Source organism: Pogona vitticeps, chromosome 2, assembly GCF_051106095.1.
Source record: "Pogona vitticeps strain Pit_001003342236 chromosome 2, PviZW2.1, whole genome shotgun sequence".
Classification (NCBI taxonomy): domain Eukaryota; kingdom Metazoa; phylum Chordata; class Lepidosauria; order Squamata; family Agamidae; genus Pogona; species Pogona vitticeps.
In genome coordinates, this window is record NC_135784.1 from 160,282,840 (window position 1) to 160,295,758 (window position 12,919).

The 12,919-nt window shown below is 39.0% G+C and overlaps 2 protein-coding genes across 6 annotated transcripts in view; one reads left to right on the plus strand and one right to left on the minus strand.

Moving 5' to 3' along the window:
* CEP95 (centrosomal protein 95) overlaps positions 1-1,632 on the plus strand; it is a 29,673-nt gene extending 28,041 nt beyond the window's left edge. For all 5 annotated transcript variants that reach the window (XM_020782380.3, XM_020782394.3, XM_020782390.3 and 2 more), the window contains 3 exons: positions 852-998; positions 1,084-1,155; positions 1,231-1,632. In XM_020782380.3, the coding sequence (XP_020638039.3) occupies positions 852-998; positions 1,084-1,155; positions 1,231-1,410 (399 nt within the window). In that variant the 3' untranslated portion in view covers positions 1,411-1,632. The remainder of the gene's footprint in view (positions 1-851; positions 999-1,083; positions 1,156-1,230) is intronic.
* Positions 1,633-5,105: 3,473 nt separating this feature from the next.
* The window catches only part of SMURF2 (SMAD specific E3 ubiquitin protein ligase 2), a 115,685-nt gene continuing 107,871 nt past the window's right edge, over positions 5,106-12,919 (minus strand). The window contains exons 17-19 of the mRNA XM_072991003.2: positions 11,548-11,749; positions 10,250-10,325; positions 5,106-9,201 (exon numbers count right to left, since the gene is read on the minus strand). Coding sequence (XP_072847104.1) covers positions 9,102-9,201; positions 10,250-10,325; positions 11,548-11,749 — 378 coding nt within the window. The 3' untranslated portion in view covers positions 5,106-9,101. The remainder of the gene's footprint in view (positions 9,202-10,249; positions 10,326-11,547; positions 11,750-12,919) is intronic.

Below are 12,919 nucleotides of genomic sequence, written 5' to 3' on the forward strand. Positions count from 1 at the left end.
TTTCCAGGCTGTGTGAGGTAGTTCTCAACTTAGAAAATGCTTATTAATGAAAGGTGAATTTAAAATGTGTAATTAGAGGAAGTTGCACACAAAAATGCATTTTCCTATCTTTTTTTCCAAATTGCAGATGTGGAAGTAAGCAGGAATTGATTTATGGTTAAACACACACAAAATCTTCTATGTGCCAGAAATAGACTGATACGTCTGTATGTTACACTTTGGACCAATGTACATGATTCAGGTGTAGTTTTGTGCATTACACACTAGTAACCTAGAAATGTCTGCATCACGTGGGGGGCAGGGGTGGATAAGCTATGTAAGAAGATATTTCTTATATTAGTGGTGGTGAAAATTGAGTTGAGACATCTGGTGCAAAGATACCCCAATGATCAAGCCTACCCCACTGAGGTAGTTAAGACACTTCCTAAATCCGTATAGCATGAAATCTGGCCATGGCCCAGAGGGCTGCACCTGTTAACACAGGAATTATTCTCTTGTCCGAGCCCTTTATCGTGAGGTCCTTATGTCAAGAAACTTAAGTTCCTCTTCTATTGGGACTAGTGCCAAACTGGTATGTGTGTGTGTGTGTGTGTGTGACTGGGCCATCTTAGTCTCCAACAACAAAACAATGGCGAAGAGTCCAGTGGCACCTGAAGGGTTCACCAGTTTTACTTGGCATGATTCTTTGTAGGACTGCAAGCCTAGATGTATGGCGGGTTGCCCAGTTGGCAGATAGGTATGCAGGATCCTTGTTGGTGGTTGAAAACAGTGTATAACTAATGAGTGCCTCAGGCAGAGCAGCGTTGGTTTCTTCTTAAAGACCTTATGCCTGTGAATGTTTTGTCCAACAGATATTTAAAAACCTGTTTGAGGAAGGATTGGAAATTCAGAAGCAGAGACTGCACGAGCTAAGAGCATATGCTAAGGAGAAGCGTGCTGAGCAAAGGCGGCAGCATCAGGATGAACTAGAATCCATGGAGAACTATTATAAGGACCAGGTAGGATTCCCTCCTTCCCATCCCCCAAGGGTATGGGGTGGGGTGTCCATCTACAAAACATTAACTTTCTTTGTGTTCTGTGTAGTTTTCAATGCTGGCAGAAGCCGTCTCAGAAGAACGTAATGAAATCCAGACCCGAGAGAGAGCACATGTAAAAGTAAGTCTTCCCACTGTATTTTCAGAGCTGTTAATGAAGTGAACTGCTCATCTAAACCCTTCTTGTCTCTTTCAGACACTACACAAAGTGAAACATGAACTGAGATCAAAAATGGAGAAAGAGATTAAAGAGCTACAAGACATGATAATGCGCAATGACGATAACTCATTTTTCCGAGAACTGGAAGCTGATCGCCTGAAATCCAGACTCCTGGTGGCTTCCTTTCAATATAGCAAAAATCACCAACTCCTTTAAGCCCCGATCCATCTCTTGCAAATACTTCTGTGACTTATCTCTGGCAAAGGCACTTCTGAAATAAATCACACCAAAAGGGCCAGAATTAGATCTGTGAAATTAGTATTTTTTGTTCCTTACCCAAATATGCTACTTAGCATATTTACAGTGTGAAGAAAATCTTGAACTGATACTTTCCAAATATTTTAGACTTTTTTCAATAAAGTTTATGATCAAAATAAAGATGCCTAAGCTGTTTCCTAGAGTAACTTGTAGGTTCAAGAGCCCTTTTCTCAAATATTGCTAGTTAGCTGTAGAAAACTCTAGAGAAGGGTTCATTTGGAAAATGGTTCTAGCTGTTGCAAGAACTTTATGCTGCTGTTAGTAGCTTTGCCAAACTTTAAGAGCAATGAATATTTATTTTCTCACCCAATGGTAAAGAAGAAAACAGGAAAGACACATGCCACGCTTGATGTATCTCAGGAGTGTGTTGGCTCCTGCCAACCTAGCAGTTTAAAAGCACGTACATGCGAGTAAATAGGTACCACCAGGGTGGGAAGGTAATGGCGTTCTGTGTCTAGTCGCACTGGCCACGTGACCACAGAAATTCTTCAGACAAATGCTGGCTCTACAGCTTGAAAATGGGAAGGAGCACGGCGCCCTAGAAGTCAGACACGACTGGGCTAAATGCCAAGGGAAACATTTACCTAAATAAGAATGAGGAATTAAAGGGCAACAGTACAATTTCAAGCAGCCATTGGAACAAACAACAGGGACATCAATAATCTGGAAGCCATAGGTGTCAGCTGAGCCCAGACAGTGCAAAACCTAGGCCTTTGCTTGATTAAAAGGATTTTAGTGATGGTTGTCATCTCTTCTGTAAATTTGTTTTGGTTGTGCCCTCTGCAAATACACATGTTGGCCATTACTGTTATGAATTGTTTGCCAAGTAAACTAGATATATGGTACATCTAGATCTTTAAAAAGACAGTTTCATTAAAAAAATCAACAAAGCAGTATAGTTGTAAATAGAAATAAAATGCAGTACATATCTTTTATTAAGATGGCTATAATGTAGAGCTTCGGCAAGTTTTGGTTTTCAGAACTTTTCATCAAGATGGTACAAAAATCAGGTGAGAGAAGAAGGCATCAAAAATAAAATTTGGTGTGGTGGCCATTGCTGTGATGCCACACTGTAGCTGTAAAATCTGTTTTTCCTGTCATACTTTATCAGGGGCCACACATTTCACTAATCAAGGCTTCCATTGTCAGCTTTGAACGTTAGCTTTTCTCTAGCTACATAGTACACTAGGGCCGCCTCCAATCTGTGGGATTAGAATACTAAATAAGAAGACCTCAGTAATATGTACAGTATTTCTAGGGTTTATTTACTAGAACTAGCCACTATAGGGAGGCAGAGACCATGGCTTGGTCCAATAAATACTTCTGCATTCTTTGGCATGTGCAAGGGGGAGTTGGCACTGATCTTCCACAGATACTATTACTGTACAGAGGTTTGAGAAAGAATGTGAAAAAAAAGTTTGAAAAAGATCAAGTGAAAAATACTAAATGAACGCAACTCAGTGTTTGGCACATTAAATACAGTGCTTTAAGGTACCAAGATGCCTTTCTTAGACCAAGCCAGCAGGAGACAAAGTAGAAAGTGAGTCACAAAAGGCAATTCTGAGGCTCTAGGAAGACATTGCAGGGACCATGGGATGCATCAAATTGCCCTGGGAAGGCTGTAGAGGGAGATGTTTGTCTTGAGGGGAAAAGGTAGGATCTTAAGAACCGTTTCCCTTGCACCTCAGCTGTTTACTGTTTTCAAAATTTGGGAGGGGGACATGTAATGATTTGGTGTCTAAAGGAGCCTTTCCTGGTTCTCAGACCTTCCTTTGATCTGCAATAGCTCTAGAAAGAGATCAATTTCAATGGAAGATAATTTGTAAAAATGAAACGGGAAAAAAATCATAGCTAGCTAGCTAGGACCCAAAAAATAGCCCCAAGGAATGCCATTTTTCCCCTAGAATTTATCCAATTACAATGATAACAAAAAAGGGATATAGGGACAGAAACAACCATTAGGCCAGATACTGTGAAATACTGTAAATACTGCATGGAGTCCTCCATATACAACGGCTGTTTGAGATAATTTTTCTTCCTTTCAGTTAACAAGTCTTTTGGCCCAAATCCCATTGATGAATGCAGGAAATTCTACTCGTGTTGGCCCATTGACTCAATGGGGATTTAGTGAGTCAGCTACATATGTTTGATTCAAATTAACCTACTCTTACAGTTACAAATTAACCTACTCTAACTTATTCTTACAGTTCACTATGATAAAGTCATAGCTTGAGTAGATTCGAATCAATAGAACGGAAGAACGGACAGAGCAAATGACTCACTAAATCCCTATTGAGTCAATGGGCCTAGACAGTAAAAATTTACTTTGGTAAGCACAGATTTTGGCCATTGTTATAAAATTCTTCATCTCAATACCAAGTTTTTGTCATTTTGTGCTTCTCTGTGTGTCAGTTCTTTAAGAAGAGTCTAACTTTAAAAAACCTGAAATGCAGCTATCCTTCCCCCTCAAGCACCTTCCATTACACAGAAATAGAGTACCATTCTGTTGACACTGAATTAAAGCTGGCAGAGGAGAAAAACCTGAGCTTTGTGTGTTCATGTCTGCAATGAATTACTCTAGGAAAGTCCATATAAGAACACACTTCTATTTGGGTGAATATTAGTTCACTTGGCTATGAAATGGAGCTGCATGAAGGTGAACTGCAGCGCTTCCATAGCTGTGGATTTCTGCTCCCCTACCCCAACCTACTGGACTTTTAGTCTCACTTCCACTTCTACAATTCTATTCTTTTACATCCCGATGCACTTAAAAGCTCTACTGGTTTGCCTTAATTAGAGTGCATCATAGAGATCATAAACTGAACTACTTCATTAGTTAAGTTATAACGAGAGAGAGAAGGGAAAGGGAGAAGAAATAAATATGTGACTTCAGTCCCCGTTACAATTACATGAAATACATCCATTGTCAAGACAGATCTTGATTTTTTTAGTCAGGTAGCATGTCTGCTGTTGTAGCTATGGCACTGTTTTGTCATATTTCTCTTTTAGTTTTGCTATCCCAGATGCTTGTGAAAAGTTAGGCTGAGAGACATGGACTTTGTTTCAAATGGCTGTTTGCTTGAGCAATCTTTTGTGCTGGAAGCTAAAATTTAGCCCACTACCATGTAAGAAGTTCTATAAATACTCAAAAATGAAAAACTGAACAGCCCAAGTCTCTGTATGAACCCAGAAACTAGGGGTGGGGGTGGGGTGAGACCAATTTCATCTCCCCTCAATACTTATCATAGTTTTTCACAATTTGAAATATATGCACTAAGATTAGTAGGACTTGACTTGGACACAGCTTCTATAATTTTAAATATCTCACTGTGATGTTATATCAATTGTGTCTTCCGGCTAATCCATCTCCTAGTTCTCCACAGGCAGGAGAAGAAGATCGGAGGGCACAACTGGAGGAACAAAGCTAAAAGAAAAAAAAGGGTTGTCCTAAACCATTTCACAGCACAGGCAATGACTTGGAATTCACACTCAGAATTAAAAATGAACCAAGTGCTTGTGGAAAACTGGTTCCAAGGCTAGCATTGCTTTTTTCTAGAGCTCTGGCTTGTGAAGTAAACATGAAGGAAACTGTGTTTTTAAAAACCATTGATGCTGTGGCAGTGCAAACAGCATACAAATTTTATTGCTTGACTTCGGCATGGGTACATACTTAAAAAAAACATTTTATACAGATGCATTGTTAAAGCTCATGTAACAGCTTGGTGAAAATACAATGGATATCAATGCTAAAAACACTCTGCAATAAATACAACAGAAATGCAACTAAAAACATCTGTCAATCTGTGAAAAGGGGGAGAAACCATACCAAGGATAGAATAGTTTTTAGCTACAGACAAAGCTATTAGAATTTGGCAGATTCAGAAATTTACTAATAAATTGTGTGTGTTAAATACGGCTTGCACCTGTTCACTATATGGTGCAGTTGCAAAGTCTGAAGCAATGGGGTCAGACTACATTATGTTGTATGATACAGGAGCAAAGCTCTGATTTCATTAATGCAGCCAATTGAATGCACCAGAGGTTATAGATGTAGTGTTGTGGAACAATAACCAACAAAAAAAATATTGAGTGTTTTGGACTCTAGTACAATACAACGTTTTGGTAAAAATAAAATCAGTTTAGGGAAACTGAACCTATGTGCAAAAATTAGAATACATACTGTACAAAGCACCATTACAAAACTTTACATCTAGAAATTAAATCTGAAACTGAGTACTATATAGTTGAACGCTACCAAATAGTTACTATCAATATTAACACATTCGTTTATGAAAAGACATTATGGAAATGTGAGGTGGTGTCTCAACCATTTAATGCAAATTCAGAAAGATAAAGAAATCATCAAAGAAGAGGGACATGTTGGAAATAAATATTCACATTTAAATCTGGGATGCAAATCCAAAGGTCCAATACAACGTTGGGTTTCGCACTGGGAGAAATGGCAAGGATACAGAGCTGCAACTGATGGGTTCAGAGAAGCTTCTGGTAGGTTATGTGCTTCAAAGCTTTTAACAGTTAAAGCAGATAAAAAGGCACTCAGAAGACCCAGTATGTAATTTGCATCAGTTTGCCTGGTGTAGGCCAAAGTTACAGAAGTGCTTTCTTTTCCCCTAATAGTGTGAATTAGATTCTACAAAATTAGCCCTGTTGTGATGTAAAGATCTTTGGACAAAAAAAATATTAGAGCAAGAATACAATTAAAGTAGCTTTAAAATCAAAATCTGGAATTACACTGGACTCTTTTTGTCCTTCCCAAACCATCTGAAATGACTGCTTCACTGAGGCCTATTAACACACTATTTAAGCTCTCATTTGCCATTCTGGTGCTAGTTGGCTGCATCTCATCACAGACAGTATGAACACAAGAACAGAAGCAATCAACAGAGATGATAAAGCCAGCATAACCTGGTGCAAAGGATGGTGAAGGCAAGTATATTGTGCTGAATGAAATAATTATGCTGCAGTAAAGGGAGAACAGAGGTCTGACCTTCCTTATGCAGCTGACAGCATGGAAAGCTTTTTACAAAGTCTTTACTTCCTCTGAAGAACTATTCGGATACCACACTAAAGAAAGCAACTTTGGGCCATATAGGTAAGTTGCACTGCAACTCCCATCAGCCCCAACCAGCACAGCCAATGGTAAAAGGACTGATGGAAATTGCAGTCTGACCACATCTGGAAGGCAACATGTTGTCCATCCCTGTCCCTACATCAGGAGCAAACAGTGAGTATGGAAACCAGCACTATTCCTGAAACATGAAAGAACAGCTAAAACTGACAGATCATCCAAGAGCTCCTCTGAAGTAAGGTTCAATCTCTGGCAGCCTGACAACAAAGCAGATTCCCTAAACAGGGGAAAGCCCCCCCTCCAAATCAGCTGAAAGTGTATATCACTAAGCAGACAGAGCACAGTGCATTTATTTGATAGTTTTGAGTATAGGCCATGGGCGGGGGAAAATTAATTCCGCATCTCGCTTTTCCCAGTGTTCAATGGCACAGTCACAAACTGTCCATTGATCACCACCACCTGGTTTTCTACAGCTACCTAATTTGTACAGTGGCATCATACTCCTAATTGCCTACGGCAATTATTGCCTACAGCTGATGTTACATACATTACAGGACATCCACATCTGTAAGGTGCTTGAAAAGGCAATCTACTCCCTAGTGAACATACTTAAGCCCTCTTGCTTCCTCTCCTGGCTCTTCTAGACAGTTATTTGAAGAAAGTTTCTATCCTGGACAAAATCAGCAAGGCTGTAGTTCTGCTTTCCAACCTATGTCAATATCCTTGGTAATCTTGGTTATCTATCATCACCACAGAAAAAGAATTACTTGCCTTACAAAGCTTGCTATTCCTCGCTTCTGAGAAGAAAAATGAACTATACTCACAGTTCAACAGAACAAAGTTCTTGACATTGTTAAGGCCTAGAGCTAAATCTTGTTAGTCCCATTTAGAGGAGACCGACTGAATGAATGAAACTTGCTAGCCATAACTAACTTCCACTGCAATGATTTCAACAAGTAGACTCTTATGTGGGTCTAACAATGAATTTAGCCTCTAAGTCCCACATGCAAACTTTCATTTCTTTTTGCTGTACAGGTAGGTGGATACATGCAATTACAGAGAGATACAAGCATTAATTAAGAGCACACACCAGTACAGTCAGCATGAAATTGCGTAACAAGAATTACACTTTTTGCAGTATACCCACACACAATTACAAGGGGAGCTTATGTATATAAGCTATATGCAAGGTACAAGTCTGCAAAATTTATAGCTATTTGAGAAGATTTCTCACATAGCCATCAGCAAAAGTGTATTTTTATTCCAACTGAATGCTCCTATATATGCTAATTTTTCTGTATATAATTACTTTTATTAAAGGAATGACTTATTCTCTGTCTCAGCCTGCTTTTTATCAGACATATATGGATTTCAGATAAAGGTGGAACTTTTACAATTTTCTGCATCCCTTGCATCATTTTTCCTCTCAGCTGTAGCTAATGCAAGCCCATACATCACAAGCAGTTAAAAATGAAGACATTTTTAACCTGGTACGATTATTTAGCAACAATTAATACAAAATGCAGAGTGTCTGTATCTAATTTATAAAAAACACAACTTTGGTTGGTATGACATCCACAGAGTATTTTGAAATATGAATTGATTGATGGATTGGCAGAAGGCAGTTGATATCATCAACATACATTTGGGAATTTTAAAAATGCAGCAGTTCCATTTAAAATGGAAAGCAAATTAAAAAAACCCTCAAGTATTAACTTTTTACAAAAATGCTCCTTTAAAAAAGCTAAATGCCTATAATCTTTTAAAAGGGTTCTTGACATTTACCACAAAGTACTGTACCAAATGCAGTGCAGGTTAACTCAGATTAGGATTCTGCTAAAGAATTTGACAAGATAAAAACAGGACCCCAAAACCTGTAATTCATGCTTGAGAAATATAAAAATTCTTACACAAAGAACACTGAAGTCAGAACACCAGAATATAATCATTTGCTATAAGAAAAACAGTTTGTATGTTAAGTGGCCTTAGTTTAAAAGGTCTGTGATTTCTTTTGCCAATATTATGGAAAAATTAGAATAATCAAAATATTTTATTTAAAAAAATAGCAGGCATAGTTGCTGTTCAGTATCATGTATTTAAGCAAGTAGGCTGGAACAAGACTTGTACCGACACAGCTGTATATTGGACCTGTGAGAATAGAAATCAGGTAGGCAAATAGATCAGATCTTCTTTTACAAAAATAGTAGTCGTCTTTTTAAGAGAAGAATACTGCTTAACTGTTGAAATGAAGGAAAAGTCAGCATTCTGTATCTTCAAGATATTAGTTCTTTTAAAAATAGCAGCTGAATTTCCTTGGCGGGAGCCACAGGACATTTTCTTGAATGAAGAATTCCAAAAATTGTCCTTTCCCTCATATTGTCCTAAAGCTGAAAAAGGGAAGAGAAGTTCCTATGTTTCAAGCATTTACTGTGTCATGGCGGAAGGGAGGTTTTTCTGCTTGATGGAGTATAAATACAGTTCCAAGTAAGTCTGCAAATGTTCATTCCACAGCAAACCCACATGTTTCTTCAATGGCGGTTAGCAGCTTTTCATAGAGCTTCTCATAGCTTTCGTAAGGAGGAATGTCTATTCGATTGAAGCTACAAGAAAAGAGCAAAAATGTAAACAGGGTTACACACTATGAACTTGACTAACAACTACCCACAAATGAAATGCAGTACAATGCAAGCCTCTACTCTATACATGTAATCTGTTGAACTATGGTTAGGGTCCTGCTAAATTAGATCAGACACAGAATTCCCCACTGACGTTTTTTAGTAAAACTACAAGGATTAGCTCCAAATAACTGAATGGGAAACAAAAAATGCTAGGCATATTCAGATGCAACATAAAAGAAAGTAGCATCCCCAATTTCACTCATTCATGGGGTTGATATTAAAACAGAAAACTGAACCATTGGGGTGTTAATTTGTCTTGGGACAGGGTTTCAAATGAAGTACAACTGAACTGACGTTGAACATGCAGAATTTTATATCACTGCACAAAAGGCATGTTGTGACTTGAGAATTTACTAGTGGAAATGCCACAGTCTTCATAGCCATATCTTTAGCTCACAAACTATGCTGCTCTAGCAACACTGCCTACTGAGAACAAGATTGTTCAAAATAAGTCTACAGTGGCTTGTATGTTTTCAGAGACTCTCTAGGATTTAGATCATGTAAAGAAAAACAGAGTGATCAACACTAAAACACTCGTATTCCCCCATGGACATGTACTACGTTATTAATGATTAGGCTATCCACAGGAAAAAATCTGTAAGGAAATAATAAAGAAATAACAAATGATAGCCGTAAGCTTTGCTTTTAACTGCTGCTTAAAATTTACCCTTACAAGCCATGATTGTGAGACTTGGGATACTGAGGCCTCTCTCACCATGGAGGCCCCAGCCAGGCACTGCGGCAAAGTCTTCCTGGAATTTGTACAGATCAACAAGGTAAATGACACTTGCAAACAAATGTAGATGGACTTCCATTTTACGTCACCTTTTTTACAGCTATAATAACTGTTACCCCCTGTTTTCATGATATGGTAATATATGTAATGGGATTAATGAAGTTGGTAGATTTGTGAATGATAACTTTACTTGCCACAATTTCCACATAGAAATAATAACGGATCACGACTAACCATGTGTGGGCTTTTGGCAGGTTATTCGTACTAGCATCAATCTGGTGAATTGTAAATAGTCGTGGGCCAGCAGCACCTACAAAAAGAAGGATAATATTGTTCAGTTCTGTACAACATAACACAAAAAATATACTACCATGTTTTCCCCAAAATAAGACAGGGTCTTATATTAATTTTGCTCCAAAAACAGCATTAGGGCTTATTTTCAGGGCATGTTTTTTTTTTCATGTGCAACTACATTCATTCAAATACAGTCATGTCATCTTCTGGTTGTTGCACACGGGTGGAGGGAAGGGTTAACGGGCGTATTTTCAAGTTAGGTTTTATTTTCGGGGAAACAGGGTAGATATTTAGCAGAGAGAAACAAAAACTGAAGGAAACATTAAAAAAAGAAGTAAAATAAAAATAAATGTAACCTATGACTGCAGACAGAAACTTTTTCCTCTCCAGACAGTCGTCATATGGCAAATGTTGACCTGAGGCTTTCCATGATGTACTGCTAGAAACCACTCACATCATCTCATAGTGGAATCATGCTTCCATTGTTAAATGAAATTCCAGTGGGCTGACTCTCCTCAATGCTCCTTCTGCATCACAAGTGCGTACAACACACTAATTTTTTAAAGTAACACGTTGCATAGCACTGGAAGGAAAGTACAGGCCTCACTGTATTTGTGTTGAACAAAATGAATGAATTCCTGGATAATAGCCCAGTGGTTCATGTATCTGGCTGTAGAGCCAGAGATTGGCAGTGCAATTCCCTACTATGCCTCTTTGATGGGGGATGGACCTTTATAGTTCTAAGATAATAATGATTATTGTTACTATAAAAGAAAATTAAGTGCCAAGATACATGTGGGATAGAGAGAAGCTCATGAACTGAGTCCTGTGTCGTGCAAACGCCTGCCTGGGAGTCAGACATAGCTTGGGCAGCAATTCCTGAGATGTTCATAGGTTTAGTAACTAAATGGAAAGATGAATACTGAAATCCAGAGGATCACATCCAGAAGGAACATACATACATGTTTCTATTGGGTTGTATCACAACTTACACTTAAACTTGTCTAAATATGACTTAAGTCGCAAGTTGAAGTGTAAATTATACAGAGTCCCATACTGAGACTTCAGAAAAAATGCATAGAACCTTAAGATATGACAAGTCTGTCTTCACAGAATGTCCTGAATATACTAGAAATGTTGTGCAGCAGTGGATTATTTCAGAAAATGCATTCACTGAGGCAATGGGCCAGGGCTTGGGGAAGCAATACAAATGAGATTGATCTTTACGGTTTTGTTACCTTGTAATGCTTTGAAACCCTGCAGAGGCACTCTGGATGACCCAGTCACAAACTGCAGCAACCGGGCTCTTCTCTCTTCATCAAAGAGCTCCACGGCTTTCCAGAACCATTTCACAATGTTGCTGTCTGGTGTGCAGTGTTTTAATCTGGTGTTGGCTTTCCAGTCATTGACATCTATCTTCCCAAGGCCACAAATGATGAGCTACAGATTGGCACAAATGCAAAGTCAGTGGCAGAAGCTATGTGTGGTCAAAATTACAAATACTAATCGACAGCCTCTAAATGATAAGGAATAAAAGTAACTTGTGTTAATTTTGTGGTAAGAAATGACAGCTGGTAAGATATTACAGTCAGTTTCAGTTTTCAAAATGAAGTTTTATGTCCAACTAATTAGTCTTTATTTTTGAAAGCTGTATTTGTAAAGGAAGTGCAGTGCCTCTTCTCTATACCTGATGTACTTTAGAGAACGAAAACAGGCTGTCTCAAAGGTGATCTGAGTATAGATTATGGCTCTCTCACACACATACACACACAGAGAGAGACAGAAGGTTGCCAGAGAGCTTGACAGCCACAAGGAGACTCACTATCCCACCCCCCTTCTTGGCTTATGTGTGGTCCTCAAGGTGATTTTTTTTCTCCTTCTGATATTCTGTTCTCACTCCTACAAGGACTTGCTTGTACTGCTGTGGCAACTAGCAATTCTCCTCTGTCTTCCCTTTGCAGAAAGGTTAAGCATGTGCACATGGCTACCTGTTAGAGCTGATCTATGTGTGGTTAAGCACATGATCATGTGAACAGCAGCAAGGAAAGTGGCAACATTCCTGATCAGCCCAACACATGGGAGCTTTGGGCCAACAGCAGCACTGGTGTGTTGGCAATCTGGCACCCACTGCAGTCATTATAACAGTACCAGGAGCCATCCCTTCCAATTCTTAGGCCAACAAGGACTCCTTGCCTATAATCGAAGTGGCAGGAACAGGAAGCAGCAGTTGCAGTAGTAAAGGAAGATTAGTAAAAAAACTGCATTTTTCATCAATGGCAGTGAAACATGGGTTGGGAGGGCGATGTATGGTATCAGGGCCTCATGCTTTAGAATGAACTCCCCTCTTTTCTCAAGAAAGGCACAGGGAAGGGTGTAAATGCCTCTGTTTATGTGTCCACACATACCACTGTGTGTGTTCACTAGTTTACACACAATCCTTGCAAAAAAGCATATGCTTATGTCTCATGGTCTCTTTAGCTGCCACAGCCCTTCTTCTCGCTTATATTTAAGTCACCTCCACAAAACCATCTCCCGCCAACCTAGCGGTTCGAAAGCATGCAAAAGCGAGTAGATAAATAGGGACCACCTCGGTGGGAAGGTAACAGCGTT